At 29.2% G+C, this 21,628-nt stretch overlaps 1 protein-coding gene across 1 annotated transcript; it reads left to right on the plus strand.

Moving 5' to 3' along the window:
• The first annotated feature begins 270 nt into the window (after positions 1 to 270).
• LOC111688737 lies at positions 271 to 1,011 on the plus strand. The gene has a single exon (XM_023451243.2). It carries the CDS (start codon positions 271 to 273, stop codon positions 1,009 to 1,011), a length of 741 nt encoding a protein of 246 aa, XP_023307011.2.
• Positions 1,012 to 21,628: the final 20,617 nt, after the last annotated feature.

Raw genomic sequence — 21,628 nt, forward strand, 5'->3', positions numbered from 1 at the left:
GTGTAAGGCGTGTACAATTTATAAACATAAGTTCCAGCAACAAATTATGGCCGCGCTCCCACCAGAACGAGTGAATTTCTCCATGCCATTTACTTAAACCGGAGTTGACTTTGCTGGCCCATTTAGCATTAAATCCTCCAATCTAAGGGATATGCAGCCGTTTTCGTCTGTTTCAGTACTCGAGCTGTTTACTTGGAAAGCTGTTCAGACCTTTCCACTGATGCTTTTTTTGCTTGTTTTGACCGATTTACTGGGAGAAGAGGTAAAACAATGTTTTCCGATAATGGAAGAAACTTTCTCGGAGCAAGTTATGCCTTACTCAAAAACCACAATATTTTCTTGAAGTCAGTAGAAAAGGCTCTAATTGAAAAATACAGCACTCATGGTTTCAATTGGTCTTTCATTCCACCATACGCACCCCATATGGATGGCCTCTGGGAGGCTGCAGTGAGTAGTATGAAAACCCATTTAAAAAAGATTACTGCAAACTTATCATTTATCTATGAAGAATTTTCTACAATACTTGTTCGTATCGAAGCCGTTTTAAATTCGAGACGACTCTCACCAATAACAGAAAACACGACGGAAGTTTTACCGCTAACTCCAGGTCACTTACTTCGAGGAGCCCCGATTACTGCTCTACCAGAAGCCCCTGGTGAACTCCAAATAGAAAATGTGCCCCTTTTCAAACGATGGGAGAGAATAAAAGCCCTTCAACATATTTTCGCCAGAAGATGGAAAACGGAATATATATCCCAGCTTCAACGGCGCTTTAAATGTCAGAAAGAACGAGACAACTTAAAGCCTGATGATATAGTCATAGTTAAAGAAGACTTTTTACCACCTACAGAGTGGCGGCTTGGTCGTGTAACCAATGTCATTTACGGTCGTGATAGCAAAATAAGAGTTGCTGAAGTTCGCACTAGAAATGGTACTATTTTGCGACCTGTTGTAAAGTTATGTTTATTACCAACAAATAACCCTAATGATCCACCTAAAAGATGTAACTAAATAACTTACCAAATTTTCCTTCATCGAGTAAAAAGAGATGTCAATTGCACTTAATATTTATTTATACTATACCTATTTCTTTTATCTTTTTCTTTTCTAATCTAGACTACCGGGAAACCAAAATGTCATATCCGTGGTCTAAATCGCCCTTCAAAGTACTGTCGCAGATTTAAAGAATGGAGTCTGGGAATATAGCGACTGACCATAATAAACAAGGGTTATTGCCTTAACTGTCTGGCCTTTGATCACTCACGTCAGTGGTGCACTTCACGAGAACGTTGCCAGTTTGAATATGGTCCCAACAAGCTGTGTAATGCTCGACATCACACAATTCTACATCGTGAAGAACGGGACCCACTTTCTTCCAGTTTTGAGGAGTGGAGTGGTGATACAACACTGGACAATGTTCTTTCTAAGGCCATGGTAGCAGTTAAGGTCGAAAATACTCCAGTCACAGATAAACTTACTGGGAATCGTCCTCTCCTAAATCCCACAGTCACAGATAAATTGACTGAGAATCATCCTCTCCTTGAGATTCCAAACGCAATTGACTCAACTGTGGTTTTTACTCTTCCTGAGACTACGGCAAAACAAGTGCAACCATCAAAGGGTGCAACAAAAAAAGTATAAACCGAACGCGGCACGCAGACAATTCCAACATCAAACCCAATCAGAAAACCAATTCCGAACCTATTGGAATCAGATTCGATAGACAGTTATGTTACGCTATCTAGACAAGAGCCTACTTGGCTAATTCAACCTCGACTGGTACGAGTAAACATGAACCATCGGGGATCGAAAATGTATACAACCTTTGTAATCAATCCAAAGGTAGACAACTCCTACGTTCTAGCAGAGGTTGCGAGATGGCTACCAGAATTTAACTCAACAACCGATAAGCAAGGAAATCAGTGCGGTCTTTTTGTTTTAGAGCCCGCATTTCTACATAAAGAGTCAGATGAAATTATAGTCAAATTACCTATAAAGCCATATCTAGATGTCAACATATCTGAGCCCATTAACGACAGTGCGTTCATGATGCATTTTAAGCATTACCACCCTCTAGGACATCCATTCTTCAATACCTGGCGAGAAGTAGATGGAGTACTATGTAGAGATATTGCCCAGAAAATTCTCTCCAATGAAGTTGAAGTACCATTAGAAGACGGGCCCTGTGCTCAAAAATCCAAATTTGGTTGGATAATCTATGGTCCTTGGAAAGGGTGCATTTGCCATTCGCCTGCGGGAGTATGTTGAAGCGACTTCAACCTATTTTATTTTTTATAGTGTAGATGAAATTTCCATATTTACTTTTTATATTTTCCTTTTATATTCATTTTTGTACTCATTCTTATTTGCTGAATTACATTGAGTTATTTTGTTTTTGTTTTAATAATCCTCAGATCTCAACCTTTTTTTTTAGTTTTAAGAAATTAAGTTAGTTGTTAGTTGTGTATAAGATACTACACTAAAAAATGCATGCTTAATATATACGAAAAATGTCGTACTTTGTACGAATCGTTCGTTGTTTCGCACCACGAAATTCTTTCGTAATATATACGAAATTGTACGAAATATTTTAGCATAATGCAAAGTATTCTTAAAAAAATTAATTTACATAAATTGAAAAAAGGAAATTTTGAATAAATATGGTAAAATTTACGAAATATTAATTTATTCAAACATTTTTGTTCATTTTAAAATAAATTTTCTAATTTTAGTTCAAAATTATTCTCCACACGAATTTTAAATTTTTTTTATGAAAATAATTCGGGAATAATATTATACTTTTTCTTAAATTTTATAAAAATGTTGTAGTTTTATTTAATTATAATAATATAATATCATTATTTTTAATTTCGCTAAAATTTAAGAAAAAAAAATATTACGAAAGGTTTTCGTACTTTCGTAAAAATAGAAAAAGGTTTTATTAAATAATATTTAGTATTATACACGAAAATTTTGTAAATATTACGAAAATAGAAGTTACGAAATTTTTTTCGTAAAGTTGAGCATGGATTATTTTTAGTTTAACATTTTCTTTAATAAACATAGTGAATATGACTGTGTAAAACATAAATAGTTAGGACTTCTTATTTGTGAGAATGCGAGAATCGATATATAAATTGATGTTAGGCGTTCTAGAAACCTAATAATAATCTAGAACTAATTTATCATGGGGATTATCGGAAAATTTATCTAATAGTACGGGAAAATCAACTTAAGTTTTAAGTAAATTTCATCGTTGTTGTTTTTATACCCTTCACCTTCGTGAGAAGGGTATATATAAGTTTGTCATTCCGTTTGTAATTTCTATAATATAATTTTTCGACCCTATAAAGTATATATATTCTGGATCCTTATAGATAGCGGAGTCGATTAAGCCCTGCCTGTCTGTCTGTCTGTCTGTTGAAATCAGTTTTTAGAGGACCCCAGATATCGGCGAGATCCGAATCTTCAATAAATCTATTAGACATGCTTTCGAGAAGATCGCTATTTAGAATCAGCAAAATCGGTCGGTAAATAACGGAGATATGAGCTAAAATCCGAGACAACCTCTGAAATTTCACCAAAAAATGTTTTGTTAAAAAAGCAACAACACTGTATATTAGAAAAATATGTACACGTGTGTGTAGATTTATTTTGTTTTCGTTGTTTCGTTTAGCGTTGTTGTTCTTTTTGTTTGGCTTTTGATGTAATAATAATGTATTCGGGAAAAAATTTAAAATTTATAAAAGATGTTTAAAATACACTATTGTGAAGGGTATATAAGATTCGGCTCAGCCGAATATAGCACTCTTACTTGTTTTAATATAGTTTTGTTAATCATTTAAGTGATCCTTTAAGACTAGTATTTTTATTTAGGGAGTCTACAATACAGAGCATGTAATAAAAAGTGGAAGATATTTGAACAGGACACGAACTCCCCCACCCGACTCCTAGCTAACGTATCAATGGCTTCCATCGCCTTTTTTATATCCTTTTATACACCGGAAATCAGAGTAGGAACTGTCTTTTGTAAGCAGAGCATTGTTTAAAATTTTGAATTTATTTACTTCTAATTTTCTAGGTTTAGTGATGAATATTTGGTATAGGTTTTAGAGATTTCCAACGGGTGCATTACATTAAATAGCAGGGTAATATTATTATCTAAGCCAGGGAAACCTACATTCCTATTTAAAACCTGGGAACTGATGGTCGATAGTATGGTTAAAAACAGTATACACGACAAAGACCTTAAATGTAATCAGCATGCTTATGTAAAGGGACAAACGGTGGAAACCGCTTTAAACGAAGTTGTCCTCTGATATCAAACTATATACACTAGCGGTACTCATTGACATACCGCCAGTGTATGCCAATGAATACCGCCAGTGCCTTCACACTGATACTCTTATCGAATCCTTAAACCACTTTTATGTTGACCGGGTGCTCTATAACTGGATCAACCACATGCTAAGGAACAGATGGATAAGAAGCGAGATGTACGATATAACTATCAGGAAAAATATATTTCGTGGTATACCACAGGGTGGCATTTAGTCACCTTTACTCTGGGTTACCACGATTAATAGCCTCCGAAGGACCCTAAAGAACTTAGACCGGTCTGCTATGTAGACGATGTCTTAATACTATTAAAGAGTTATTTTTATAAAAAATATAAATAATCAAATAAATAACTATAAAAATAACAATATTTCTCAGCTAAACTCATATTTTAATAATAAATTTGTCGTTATTTCACCAAATTTTTATAAAGTTTATTTGTTAAACATATTTAACGCAACATTTAATTAACAAACAAATCATAAATATGACACCACTAACAAAAAAATGTCGCAAGCCTTTTGAGTCTCCATCTAACTGCCGGTCCACACTAGGAAACTTTTTTTGGGAAACTTTTAATTTTTCGTGAGAGAGAAAAAGAAAGAATATCATTCATCTCTCGTTCACATATGTAAACGAATGTTGTTGTTGGTATAACAATACATAACAAAAGCACGTGTTTGACAACAATAACAAAAAATAACAATTTTAGCGATTTCTGTAAACAGAAAACGGGTTTCGATAGTGAATAACTACTTTTATTGAAATCCGGGGATGTCACTTGCGAAAAACTAGACGTTTCTAGGGTATTTCAATACAAAGTGAAAAATTTGTAGATTTTCGGCAAAAAGTTGTTAGTAAAAAAATAAGGCAAAATTAGCAGTTTCTGTTAAACTAGTTCTATCGAAATCCGGGGATGTCAGTTGCGAAAAATTAGACGTTTCAAGGGTCTTTCAATACAAGGTGAAAATTTTGAAATTTTCGGCTTAAAATTGTTAGTGAAAAAAATCAGGCAAAATTTATCAGATTTTAAAAACGGAAAACGGGTTTCCATAATGAATAGCTAGTCCTATTGAAATCCGGGAATTTCACTTGTGAAAAATTGGACGATTCTAGGGTCTTTCTCTAACAACATCCCCGGATTTCAATAGCATTAGTTTTCGTCAGTAGTGGAGGGTATGAAAAATCGTGTGTAACAAAAATAAATATTCATCTAAGACCAAAGTATATATATTCTGGGTCCTGAGAAATTCTGAGTCGATTAAGCTATGTCCGTCTTTCTGTCTGTCTGTGTAAAACACACTCTCGTTAAAACTAAGCTAACGATATCAACCAAATTCAATAATTATTGTTATCGTAAACGTAAAAAGTTATGAGTAAAAATTTCAATTATTATTCAGCAAATAACTCCCTCAAATGTATCAGTATAAATACAAAATTTTTCACATGTAAATATAATGCGAAAATAAATCATACTATCAAAGAAGATTTGGTTTGGTTTGACTTAAACGCATATATTTCATTGAATTATAAATTTATCGGTCCATTATTAGTCATATCTCCCATATAGGGTCCACTTCCGAAAATCACTTAAACGCACATATTTCAGTGAATTATAAATTTGTCAGGATAAAATTCGACATGAATATATTTTATGTACACATTATTAATTTTGCCAATTTTTTTCCGTATCGGTCCATTATTGATCATAGCTCCCATATAAGGTCCACTTCTGAAAATCACTTAAACGTACATATTTCATTGAACTATACATTTATCGGGATAAAATTCGACTTGAATATGTTTTGTGTACACATCAATCATTTTTCTAAATTTTTCCCGGATCGGTCCATTATTAGTCATAGCTCCCATATAAGGTCAACTTTCGAAAATCACTTAAACGCATATATTTCATTAATTAATAAAATACTTAAACGCAAATTGTCAATCAAAATTTTCGGGATTAAATTCGATATAAATTCGTATTTCTGAAAACACTGAATACCACATAATTCACTATTAAATGATATTATTTCGATAAAATTTGACATGAATATGTTCTGTGTATAAATATATATCATTCTGCTAAAATATTTTTTGAACTGACCTAATATTGATCATACTTCTGATTTACATTCGTCAATCACTCAACCGAACTTAGTTCATTATAAAAATATATGTCGAAACATCAATTTTAAAATTCAAGAAAACGAAATAATTGATAAATTGATAAAACAAAATGAATTTTTAAGAGATAGTAAAATAGAATTAATAAAAATATTTGAAACAAAAAGATTTAATAAAACAATATATAACGCAAAAATTAAAATAGACAATGAAACATATGTAAAAATTATGGCAGTACAAAAAATTAATGTTGGTTGGGAAAGATGTAGGATATTTGATGGTACTAGTATAATACAATGTTATAAATGCCAAGGATATAACCACAAATCATCGGAATGTAAAAATGAAGAAATATGTTATAAATGTCATGGAAATCATAAGAGCAACAAAGAATGTAACAAATAAATAATAAAAAAATGTATTAACTGCAAAAAAGAAAACAAAAGACTTAATCTAGGATTAGATGAAAACCATGTTACAAACAATAGAGAATGTCCTGTATTTAAAAATAAATTAGAAATAAAAAAAGAAGAATTGGTTTAATAGCATAACAACCAAAGTCAATAAGTGGAATGTATACAAATATCCAAGGTCTAATAAATAACTTCAATCAATTAGAAATAATAGCTGAAAGCACAACACCCGATTTCATTATATTATCAGAAACACACGTAACAGATGATATAACTGAATCTGAAATTGACCTACCAAAATACGATAAATATATGACTATATCGAAATCAAAAAAAAAAAAAAAAACTGGTGGAATAATAATATACTTTAAAAAACAATAAAATGTAAAAAAGATAAATGAATTAGTAATGGATCATAAATACTGGATTAGTGCCTACAAAGTGAAAAATGGAATAAATACATTTATAATAGTAGCAATATATAGGTCGCCAAGTAGTTCAAAATCTGAATTTTGTGAACACTTTCAAAAGATAATTGAGGAAATATGTGATGAAAACTGTGATATAATAGCGGGAGACTTTAACATAGACTGGAATAAGGATTTTTACAAAAATAAAATTGAAAGCATTCAAAATGATAATGGTTTAAAACAAATAATGGAGGAAAATACAAGAATAACGCAAAACTCAAAAACATTAATAGATTATATAATTACAAATAATGAAGCAATGGTAGCGAAAAATAATAAAGACAATAAAATTGCTGATCATGAAACAATCGATATTGTTATCACATGTAATAAAGAAGTAAAAAAGCTAAAAAACGAAGTAGAATTTTTTAAATATAGTAAAATAAACTTTAATAAAGAACTAAGTGCAATATTACAATATAACAGCATAAGTGCAATAAGACATTGTGATGAAATAAGCAATATAGATGAATATGTTTTAAACTTTGACAATTGCCTAGAAAAAACAGTACAAAAATTCACTATTAAAAAGAAAATATTATATTCAAATAAAAATAACTGGTTTAATAACGAACTTAGAAATTTAAAAAATGAGAAAATTGTTAAATATCATAGAGCAATTAATGAAAATACAAATGAAGCCTGGAATATTTATAAAGAAATAAGAAATAAATATAAAGTTAAAATTGAAAATGAAAAAAATAATTATATAAATAATAGGATATGTAATACAAATAACCAAAAGGAAACCAAAACACGTGATAAAAACCGTGATATTTAACCAATTAGAATATAAGGATAGTATGCGAATAGCTATAAATTTTAATAATTACTTTGTAAATAGTATTAAGAAAATTAGCAATACCATTGAATATGTGCAATATGAAAATAAGATAGAAGACATACAAACTAAGTTTAAATTTCGTGCAATAGATTTAAAAGAGTTAAAATGTATATGTAAGAGTATTAAGAAAAAACCTGACTATTGTAAAATATCAATCAACATTATATTAGACAATTGGGACACAACAGGAAAAATTATGTTAAGAATAATAAATAACTCATTAAAATGAATACATGGAACAACATAAACTTTTTTCAAAATACCAATCGGGTTTTAGAAAAAAATATTCTTGCGAAACAGCTGTCAACTATGTGATAAATAGATGGAAATATACAAAAAATAATAACAAAATTTTGTCGATTTTCCTAGACTTTAAAAGAGCATTTGAAACAATAGACAGAGAGATATTACTAAGAAAATTATATAAATACGGCATACAAGAAAATGAACTAAAATGGTTTCAGACATATCTAAATAATCGTAGGCAGATAACAAAAGTGAACAACATAAAATCAACTGAGATTGAAAATGGATTCGGTGTACCTCAAGGATCAATACTCGGTATATTATTATTTATTATATACATAAACGATATGCAAAACGTATTGGAAAAATGTGAAATTGTATTATATGCAGATGACACTCTAATATTTACGGAAGCAGAAACAGAAGAGATATGCAACAATAACTTACAAGCAGACATAGACAATATTAATAAATGGTTAAAAATGAATAAGTTAAAATTAAATGAAAGTAAGACTAAAATAATGCAATTAAATATGGAAAATGACAAAATTTTTAAAATTAACGACGTAATAATAGAAAAAGTTAAGAATATAAAATATCTAGGCTTCATAATAGATAACGAGCTAAAATTAAAAAACCATATCGAATATATGCAAAAAAATAGGAATTAAAATTGGATTTTTCAAAAGAATGCGAAATAAAATAAATTTACTAACAGCAATAAATATATACAATACTATTATAAAACCACATTTCGAATATGGATTAACAATATTATACACATGCTGTACAGAACAACAATTACATAGACTCCAAAAACTACAAAATAAAGCAATGCGTGCAATACTTAAATGTGACAGATATACTCCAATAGATGATATGTTAAATGCACTAAAATGGTTAAATATCAAAAAAGAATAGAACTAAATACTGTAATGTTAATACAGAAAATGAAAAGAGGAAAGGCGCCAGAATATCTAGTTGAACAATTGAGATATGTAGGAGATGTACAACCATATAATTTAAGAAATGGACAGGATTTTAGAATTCTACGCGCAGAAAATAGCGCAATGCAAAAATCACTTTTCTACAAAGACTAAGACTATATAACTCGATGCCAATTAATATAAAAAAAGAAACGAATGATAATATCATCAGAAAAAAATTAGTTGAATTTATAAGAAATGTAAATTAGAGCTTAAGATACAATATATTGTTAAACAATTGTAAAATTTGATATTTGAAAAGTATTTAAAATACTACTAATAAATAATAAAAAAAATACAGAAATCAGTTTCATATTTTTTGGCATCTGCATGATCGTTCCATAATAAGTCATGCCGTCCACAACCGTACCCCCCGAATAAGGCCAAACTTAGATTTTTGTAATGATTGGATTTGACTTCCTCTACCAAAATTTATAAAAATCTCTTTTTGTAGAATATATATTTTTTGTCAATAAGTTAAAATATTTAGGAATTAAGGTAAAAAAATTTATTCTATAGCGATAAATTAGAAGTTTCTAGCAAAGTTTTCGGCAAAAAGTTGTTAGTACCCTACAAGAACAGAACAGTGACAGTCATTTGACCGGTCATTTGACTAACACTAGTGAAGGAAATATCGATCATTGCGTAGAACAAAGTTTCTATCAAGTTCTTAAGGGCAATATGAAAAATTTGATGGAAACCTTTGTGTACATGTGATCTTGCATCTCCCTTGCACTTATGAATTCTACCGATTTTAAAACATATATTTGAGCTGCAAACTCTTGCTTTTTACTAATCAAGGATGATGGAAATGTTAGTCAGGATTGACTAATCATTCCTTATGGATATATCCATCACAGTTGACCAATCACACTTGATAAATATATCCGTCAAATCTGACGGCTATACCAATTTATAATAAAACACAATATATTAACATTTTATGATATATATTTTTTTAATTTTATTTATATACATAATAAGCATTTACATAAATTAACTATCATTTCACCATTTTACATACCTCACAGAATATAAAAATTTCTTAATTTGTGGAAATAAATTGTCTGTAAAGAAATACATATAAATATTGAAATATAAAAAGTAAATATGTATTCATATTACCACAGATAGATTAAATTTCGTAGTGTTTATTCTCAGCTTCACTTCCTGCTCTGTTTTAAAATTCAGTTTATAATAAACTAGCTTATACCCAGTGTGCTCCGCTACCCCTATCAAAATTAAATACATAATCCAAAAAAAATATTTTTTAGTTAGTAAATTATAAAATTTTTCTTAAATGTTTATTATAATTTCTCTTGATGACAATATATTTCATTTAAATTCTAAAATAATACATTAATGATATATTAACTTCTTACTTGCTAAAATTTAATATATACCTTTAGTCTTAAAGAATAATTCTTATTCTAATGCCTTGGGATATACAATTTTTTTTTCCACTTAACGATTTTGAAAATTCTTACCACAATAGTTTCCCAGATTAACAATATGTTACATATGAGAGATGCCAAGCAAATTCTATCTATCTATGAAAAATTTGAATTATCTAACAGTTTTCAAGATATACGAAATTTTGTATTTAATTCATATATGTGGTGCCAAGCCCCCCACTGAAATCCAGCCCGTTATTTTCTAAATGTTGACATGAATGTCAAAGTTATTATATAACTATTTTATATAACTATTTTGTCTATTTTATTCATGTGGGAGCTTCAAGCTCCCCAGATTAAAGTCCGCCCTTTATCCACAAAATGTTTAGATGGATATTAATATAATATAAGCAAAATTTGATGAATCTAGATCTATATTTTCCTAGATAAACAATATTTTGTATTTTATTCATAGTCCCCATTAAAAGTTCGCTCGTTATACTCTAAATGTTCAGATGAATGTAAAAATTCAAGTGAAATTTAATGATTCTATCTTTAAACAGTTTCTCAGATATACGAATTTTTCTATTTTATTCATATGGGCGCAAACCCCCTCAAATGAAAGTTTGCACTGAATATTAAAGTTCTTCGCGCAAAATTTTAAGAATTTAGTTGTATAAGTTGTATAAGATTCTAACTGTAATAGTTTCCAATATAAACGAATTTTTGTATTTAATTTATATGGAAGGTGCCACGCCCCTTAACGCCAGTCCTCTCACATTTTATCCTAAATAATCATATTGACACTAAAGTGGCTCCGACAAAATTTTAGGACTCTAACTGTTATATTATCTTGTAGTATAAAACATGTATCGCTTATGCCGACAGAATATTGAAAAAGCAATTAAAAATAATATCATATTACAAAGTCGATTAAACAGTTAATTTTACTGATCGGGGTTTTGTTTGTATGTATTTCTTGCGTTCAATGTTCTGTCCAATTGTTACACTATCCACTTTATGAATAATGCTGTGTAAGCAATTAATTACTATATAATCTAAGAACTTTTTCAATAAAGACACACTTCGATTAACACAAGGGAGCTGTAACTTAGCTCTTGCGAAGAAATAAAAGAACTTAAGAACTGTTAATTTGCAAAATACTATATGGCGAACCTGGCAGCCTTTTTGGAGTGCTAAAAAATAAAAAGTCTTTTGGTGTACCAGAAGATAAAAGGGCACCCAATAGCAAAATTGTGGTTCCTGGCGGACAGCTAAGTCTCCGTCAGAAGTCTGTACGGCCAAGGTACAGAATGAGTACACCAGGCCCAAGAGCCGTAACACTAGAGGAGGAGCCACCGCCCCCTTGGAACCAGGCGTCGGACATGTGGGAAAAGATCGATTCTATCGAACAAAGATCGATTCTATTAAAACCAAAACATTAAAAAAAGAATAATAATAATAGATATTGCGCATTCAGTTGCACATTTAGGTCAGTAGGCGTTAACCGCCATTTGACAAATATAAATATTTTTTTTACTATATACATATAAATAATTTTAAGAATAATGAATAATAAAATTAATATATAGAATATTTAAGTTTTCAAGCTCAATAAAATTTTTTTAAGGTCCTTTGTAATGGGAAAATACCAATCCAAAATAGAAAATCCTTCGGCCAATGTGGTCAATGAAGTAGAGGTAGTACAGGGAAATACAAATCTTGAATTAATTGAATGTTGTTTAATAATATTAACTGTTTTAATAGGTTTAAATACAATGTTGCGTCTTTACGCCTTACATAAAAAAGATTAAAGAAGAAATATACAAGCCGAGCTAACGATTTGGATAGAATATAGATGGAGTGGTCGGATATAGTAAAAAAGGCTAGAATGGTTAGAGATGAATTTGACCAATCTTACAAATGTTTGAATATTGACAGACCAACTAAGGAAGAAAAAATTCACCAACATATGCAAACTTTGACGATTTAAAGAAAGAGTTTTTAAAGTTGCCATTGGGAAAGATAATTATGTTGCTGACGCATTATCGCGTATAACCATAGATGATTTGAAAGAAATGAACAATAAAAATAACAATGTATACAAAATAACAATACGATCAATGGCAAAAGAGTCACTTGAAAAATCTCCAGTTACATTAAACAAAAAGCATTTAGAAAATAAACATGAGAAGCCCAATGTATTTAACCCAATTATGAAATTGACTCACATACATTTTATATTAAACGTGGTAAATCGAAACTTGCATGTATGAAAATAAATGAATTGTTTATCAATGAGAAATTTGACTTAGGACAATTTTTCCCAAGGCTGGAAGAAGTGGCCGGTAAACTAAAAATTAATAAATTACAAGTGGCACCTAGTGAGAAAATTTTCGAATTTGTCTCTATTAATGAATTTAAGGAAATGGGCAATAAATTATTAAAAGTGAGGTGATCCACGTAACAAATGCTAAGTTAATAACAGAGAACTCTTAGTAAAATAAAAAAATACTATTTCTGGAAGAACATGACTCGTGATATTACGAAATATGTTAAAGTGTGCCAAAAATGCCAGTCGGCTAAAATTACAAAACACACAAAAATGCCATTGACTTTGACAAATACACCAGCTAAACCATTTGATACGGTAATAGTGGACACTGACAAATTTATAATTCACTGAAATATGTGCGTTTAAGTGATTTTCGGAAGTGGACCTTATATGGGAGATATGACTAATAATGGACCCATCTGGGAAAAACTTGGTAGAATGATTTATGTATACACAAAACATATTCAAGTTTGGAGTTTTTGGGAATTAAGTGGTAAAAATAAATTGCTTATATAATAAAAGTCAATGGAAAATGTGGGAAAACACAAAACAGAATCAAGACTATATAGTCTTGGAACTATAGTTCCTTGGTAAATTGGCTTCCTCCAAAATGGTCAGTGAAATCGTTGCTCCAATAGATTTGGCTCGAAATCTCATAAGCACTAGATTTCATACTGGTGTACACTATATATTTTTTGACATTAAAGAAGTTTTAATTTTTTCCCATATTATGTTTGATATAAAAAAAAGTCAGAAAAATATACCAGATCTGCATTACTAAAAACTACTGGATTTTGCCGAAATAAAATTTAAAACTAATTTTTTTTTATGAAAAAATCTAGATTTGGCTCGAAATCTAAAGTTAATTTGAAATTAATCATTGAAAATATATAATAAAGATTGTAAATGTATAGATTTATTTCTTAAATGCAACCAATTTAAAATTTATAATATTTTTTTATTTCGAAATTAAATGTCATTTTGATAAAATATTTAATGTATTTCTTTGTCCTAGACACAACACAGTGCCGCATATAAATAAAATCTAATAGATTGTACCCCATTTACACTACATCAAAATCTAATAGATTTCAATCAAAATCATTCTTCAAATCTAGACCCATACAGTAGTATATAGGCGAAACTAATTGTCAAGGACCTAAGTCCCCTGTCAAAGACCTAACTCGTGAGAATGTATTAGTAGAAGCACAAAAATAAACACAGTTGTTCAAAAGGTACTAAATAAAAAATGTATTTTTTGGACGTTATTCTTTGTATGTTATTAATGAAATTTTATGTGGCAGTGAATGAAAATATTAGTTATTTATTTTTTTGAAAAGATATTTTATAACAAAACACGTCTTTTTGTTATTTTTTTGTTGAATTAAAAAAAGTATGTAAAATACTTTTTTAATTTTCAATACTAAAATGTACAGCTTTTCATTTTTCAATTTTAATAAAATGTCAAAGAATAAAAAATATTTGTTAAAAAAAAATAATAAACATTAAGTTTAAGTGATAAGAAAAACTAATAAGTGGTAATATCCTCGCAATTTTGCGAGAGTCAAAAAAAGTCGAAAAGTCGAGATAAGTTGGAAAAAGTCGAAAAGTCTACTATTTTTAAAATACTAAAAGTTGAATAGTCTAAATGTCGACTTTTAACTAAATGAAAAAGTCGAAAAATCGAGGTTGCATAAAATGCAAATTCGATTTCGTTTCAACTATAGAACCCTACTAGTTGTAGATATTTTTTCACGGAAGGATTTTTTAATCCTTAATACTTATAATCCATGTTCCAAGGAGTACTTTGCGCGACACTTCTTATATCCTATACAATTTACCAGCAACGATTTTACTGACCATTTTGGAGGAAGCCAATTTTCCAAGGATCTATTCTACCTATTTTTGCACGAAAGGATTTTTTCAATCCTTACCATGTCTCCTACCATATTCCAAGTAGCTTTTGGCCCGACACTTAATATTTTTTATTGTATACCCAAAAACTCCAATTTTTTCTCTGCCGTTGCTATCTGGATGGACGTTATGGCGAAACTAATAAGGTGAAGTCATTTCAACAGCTGATTGTTTTTTTGTCCACGGAAATTTAGCCCGAAGCTGTCAAACTCCATATAAAAAAATTTCTCTTATACCCGACGCTGTCAAACTACATATATATAAAAAATTTTATGAATTCGTCGCAAAATGAAATTATTTTTCCATATACTATATTCGCCTTGTGCTGACTATACGTATATTTATTGTGCTGAAGTTGTTATGAGTATGCTGAATATGATTGTGCGCCAAAGCGAATTTATATAAGGTGGTGGCAGTTCTTCAACAACATTTTACATGTATTTTGTTTTTGCATTTGGTTTACGATGTCAAAAACAATATGTACGGCGAATTCATTTGATGGAAAATTTTTGTAAAATGTTTATATTTTACTAGCTTATAACCGGTGTGCTTCGCTACCCCTATCGAAATTGAATACATAATCATTAAAAATATTTATTTAGTTACTAAATTATAAAATTTTTCTTAAATGTTTATTAAAATTTCTCTTGGTGACAATATATTTCATTTAAATCTTTAAATAATACATTAATGATATATTAACTTCTGACTAGCTAAAATTTAATATATACCTTTAGTCTTAAAGAATAATTCTTATTCTAATGCCTTGGGATACACAATATTTTGTTTACACTCTAGTATAAATAAAAACCCACTTAACGATTTTCCTAACCACAATAGTTTTCCAGATTAACAATATGTTACATATGAGAGATGCCAAGCAAATTCCATCTATGTATGAACAATTTGAATTATCTAACAGTTTTCAAGATATACGAAATTTTGTATTTAATTCATATATGTGGTGCCGAGCCCCCACTGAAATCCCGCCCGTTATTTTCTAAATGTTCACATGAATGTCAAAGTTATTCATATAAAATTTGAGGATTCTAGCTCTAATAGTTTCCTAGATAACTATTCTTTCTATTTAATTTATGTGGGGCTTCAAGCTTCCCAGACCAAAGGCCGCCCTTTATCCTCAAAATGTTTAGATGAATATTAATGTAATATATAAGCAAAATTTGAATCTAGTTCTATATTTTCCTAGATAAACAATATTTTGTATTTTGTTCATAGCCCCATTAAAAGTTCGCTCGTTATACTCTAAATGTTCAGATGAATATAAAAATTCAAGTGAAATTTAATGATTGTATCTCTAACAGTTTCTCAGATATACGAATTTGTCTATTTTATTCCTATGGGCGCTGCAAACCCTCTCAGATGAAAGTTTGCTCTAAATATTAAAGTTCTTCGTGCAAAATTTAAAGAATTTAGTTGTATAGGTTGTATAAGATTCTAACTGTAATAGTTTCCAATATAAACGAACTTTTGTATTTAATTTATATGGAAGGTGCCACGCCCCCTAACGTCAGTCCTCTAACATTTTATCCTAAATAACCATATTGACATTAAAATGGCTCCGAAAAATTTTAGGACTCTAACTGTTACATTATCTCAAGATAGACGAATTTTTGTATTTAATTAATATTGGAGGTGCCGCTCCCTCATGGGTAGTCCGCCAATTTATTACTTAAAATGTTTATATGGATGTTAAAGTTATTCATGCAAAATTTTAAAACTCTAACTGTATTAGTTTCCAAGATAAACTAATTGTATTTAATTTATACAGGAGGTACCACGCCCCTTAACGCTAGTCCTCCCACATTTTATCCTAAAATAATCATATTGACACTAAAATGGCTCCGACAAAATTTTAGGACTCTAACTGTTACATTATCTCAAGATAAACGAATTTTTATATTTAATTAATATGGGAGGCGCCGCTTCCCTCATGGGTAGTCCGCCAATTTATTGCCCAAAATGTTAACATGGATGTTGAAATTATTCGTTCAAAAATTTAAGATTCTAACTGTAATAGTTTTCAAGATAAACGAATTTTTGAATTTAATTTATATGAGAGGTGCCACGCCCCCTAACGCTAGTTCGCCCACCATATATCATATTGACACTAAAGTGCCTCCGACAAAATTTGAGGACTCTAACTGTTATATTGCCTTAAATATACCAATTTTATATTTTCTTAATGTGAGCGTGGCTCCTCACCCACTTGAATATTCAAAATAAAAAGTAGTCTATCACCTATTCCAGACATAGAGGAATATGCTGTGAAAATTTCAAGCTGTTTCAAACGAAAAATTCTATTCCGGCAGCTTAATTTGGAAAGTTTAAGTGAGTGCCTGATGATAAGTAAAACATAATTCTTCATATGCGTTTCTTAATATTAAGTGTTCCGAAAGAGATTTTGTTTAATTAATCTCGTTATCTACACAATTTTAATATAAAATATAAAACAATATTGTGTAATATGTTAACATTTAATTTGTTTACGAGATGCTTGGTATTTTCATATTTTTTATATAAATAATTCAAAATATTAACGAAGTTTTTCTCTGTTTAACGGAAATTTTTAAATATAAAAATGTAAACAATAACAAGCCAGGCGAATTAAGAAAAAAATTATCAGCTGATTGAATAACATCACCTTATATGATATCGCCTTGATTGTGCGCAGAGTAGGAAGAGCGTTCAAATTTATTTCTCTCTCGAGTGATATTAATTCGAGCGAAATAAATTGTTTACTTTCTTGTGAATTTATCTTTTTTCGTGACTTTTAAAAATAAATCTCACGAGTGATATTTAAATTTAAAGAGCGGAAAATAAATTTCTCTCACGAAACGAGTAAAAAAGAGTATTTCATGAGTTTTATAATATTGTAAATCTTAAAAAAATGAAAATTAAATTTTTAAATGTAAAGGTGTGTATGCGTGTGTAAACATTAAATAGTTATGTTTGTCTGTAGATTTTCGTAAATTTTTAAAATGTGGTAAATTTCCAGAAATTTCATTATGATTTTATGGCTTTTTATGATCTTTGTGCACGTGTGCAAATAGAAATATCAATTGTTATTGTAATTGAACTAAGAAATAGGACATACTATGTGTCAATTAGGTTTTTGTGTTAAAGAACATTTGTTGATGCAATTTATTTTGTTTTTTTTTCACAAAAATTTATTTGGATTTCCACTTATTTAAATTGGGTTTTTTTCATTTTTTGGATTTAATTATTTATTTGTTAAAAGGGCATTTTAATATTAGTATTTTTTCTAATGTAACATCATAATTGCATGGCCATATTTAAAATAAATATGTAATTTAATAATTTATTTTAGAGTATTTGAATAATAATATCAATACTTCGACTACTATTTAATTATCCCCGTTTCCATACAAAATTCCTACATAAATTAGTGTTTAACCCAAATAAAATGCTTAGAAATATATGAAAGTTTTTGCTTTGCAAATAAACATTTTTATTTTTTTAAAACATTTGTTTGTCGCCATAAAACCTTTTTCTCCACACACATCCATCTTTTACATACAGTGAATCAACTAAGTTTTTTGCCTACCTTTTTTTAGGAGAATTTAGATTTTTGTTCATAAATAAAATTGGAAAAAAACATGTAAAAAGTAAATTTATGTTTTCCAATTAAAAATGGAGATTGTGTAAAATGGGAAAACCAAGAAATACAAATAAAATACAAATTTTGGTGCATTTTATTATTCTTCATCAGAATTTGCATGTCAATAAAGTATTTTGCATATTGAGAATTTCGGTTAATTTCATTGGGGTTTTTCAAATTATGTTTTAATTCCTTTTTGGAATTTATTGTTTAATTGTTAAAAGGACGAGTGTTAAGTATTTTTTAATTGTAATTTGCAAAAATCATATCCTCATTGTGTAAAAATGTGATGTTATTTGCCTTAAAAATGTTTAAAGGATAATAATGAGGCAATTTCGATATAAAAAATTAGTTCAGATTTCTAGAAAAAGAGTAAATCAATGAAATATAATTATGAGATGCTTAATCAATAACATTAAAAAAATAAATAGAGTAATTGATGAAATGATCCAAAGAATTATTAGAAAAAACATACTGAGTGGTGCTTCAAAATCTTTAACTACCAAAGGGAAGCGACTTGTATCCATGGAAAACCAGTGTAATCCTGATTTATCTTATCCAAAATCCATATACGAACTAAGAGGAACACTATGTTTTAATTTAGACTTCTAAACAGACCTTAGGATGCTTGGAACCAATGTAAAGTAAACTGTCGTGTAGTACAGGAAAAATACCTAATTTAGATATTTAAAAATAGAGGTGGTTATCATACCAAAGGGAAGCGACTTGTATCCATGGAAAACCAGTGTAATCCTGATTTATCTTCTCCAAAATCCATATACGAACTAAGAGGAACACTATGTTTTAATTTAGACTTCTAAACAGACCTTAGGATGCTTGGAACCAATGTAAAGTAAACTGTCGTGTAGTACAGGAAAAATACCTAATTTAGATATTTAAAAATAGAGGTGGTTATCATACCATAAGGTCAACAAAAGCAATATTTTTCACATAATACATACACTTATAAATATTTAGAAACCAAACCAAGAATAACTATCCAGATCCTAATACGCCTACTGTATTTTATTTATAAAATAAAGCATTTAAAATATGATGTTGAAAATCAAGATTTTAGCATTTAATAGTTTTATAGTGGTATATGGTGATGTCACCATACTCAGAGTGGCTAGGATGGTACTTAGTGTTAGATTTATTGAATAAGAATCAATATTCTACAATTCTTAATAAAATTTACACAGTACTCCCAAGTATAATGGGGTTTCCGTAATGTAGTTTTTGTTTATCAATACAAAATGACATAAAACATGGATTATTTTTGTTATAATATATAGATTTATACCTGACTAAACATTTTTTCTAGGTCCAACTCCATTGATTTTCTAATATATCATGTATCCAATTCAAGATTACTTGTTATTTTCGAAATTTAATCAAAGAAACGAAAGATTTCATATTAAGTCAAATATTGATAAATTCTTATAGGTATATAGGATAATAAATCAGTTAATAAATGTCGTTCCACTACTAAAATATTTAAAAATGTTATTCTAATATATAGGAGTATTAAAAATATTAAAATTTATAAAATAATGCAGCAATATTGAAAAAATAACAAAAACAAAAAAGCAAAATACTTTATTGACCTAAAAAACTAACAATACGTTCTCATTTTATCAAAAATTTCGTTAAATAATATCACGATTTTACATTTTATAGTAGAAAATTAAAATATAAGATATTCTTTAAAAAATACAACAAACTAATAATTTTATTTTGCTGTAAATAATTGTTCAGATAAAGTTTTTTCTTAAAATTTATAAAATTTTACATAGGCAAATACTTAATTGATTCACTGTACATATGTACGTACATCCTTCTTACTACATTTTTTTTTACCACCGCCATTAAACCAGTTTTCGTGCACACATTTTCTGTATGTGAGTTTTATTCAAATTCTATACATTTTTGATATCTCTTGTGAGAGAATTTAAAAAGACAATATATAAATATCGCTCATGAAGTGAACATAAAAAATGAAGAGTTTAAAAAAAATAGATCTCGCGAGATTAAAAATAAATCTCGTGAAACTGAGTTGTAAAACGATAGAAAAAAATAAAATTGTATTCACGAGTGCAAAAATTCCTACTCTGATTGTGCGCTTCGTGCTTCACGATACATACTTGTTTGGTTGCAATACTTGTTTGGTTGCAATACTTGTTTGGTTGCAATACATTACGATTACTACTTTTGTCATTCTCTGATACACACACATTTAAATAATGAAAAGAAATTTTGTTGAATGCGGTTAATAAAAGTTGCTTTGTTCACTACGATATAAAAAAGAATGCAAAAAACCCCTGTGACATGTCTTTTTAGCTAAAAGTACTCATACCATGGCGAAACTAATAAGGTGATGTCATTTCAACAGCTGATTGTTTTTTTGTCCACGGAAACTTAGCCAGAAGCTGTCAAACTCCATATAAAAAAATCTCTCTCAAACCCGACGCTGTCAAAATACATATATAAAAAATTTTATGAATTCGCCGCAAAATGAAATGACATCAAGGCGAATTCAGATAAGGTGGTGGCAGTTCTGCAACAACATTTCCCATGTATTTTGTTTTTGACTTTCGTAAATGTCAAAACCATAAGTACGGCGAATCCATTTGATGAAAAATTTTTGTAAAATGTTTATATTATATTAAAAAATAAAGATATTTAAATTTGCGAGAAAAATATTTTCTGAATTGAATAATGTTTGTTTCAAGCGAAAAATTCCATTCCGGCAGCTTAATTTGTAAAATTTAAGTAAGTGCCTTAAGTTAAGTAAAAAAGATTCATGAAAATATTATATTACGAATGAATGAATATTTCTTGTGAATGGATAATTTTCAATATTTGGCCATAATGTAGCAGCAAATACCTCATATGGGTTTTGTTATAGAAAGCGTTCCGGA

Source organism: Lucilia cuprina, chromosome 6 (assembly GCF_022045245.1).
Source record: "Lucilia cuprina isolate Lc7/37 chromosome 6, ASM2204524v1, whole genome shotgun sequence".
In the NCBI taxonomy this organism is placed as follows: Eukaryota; Metazoa; Arthropoda; class Insecta; order Diptera; family Calliphoridae; genus Lucilia; species Lucilia cuprina.

Excerpts from the sequence above, each read along its gene's own strand:
- LOC111688737 (XM_023451243.2), top strand. The coding sequence starts at position 271 with ATGTTTTCCGATAATGGAAGAAACTTTCTCGGAGCAAGTTATGCCTTA.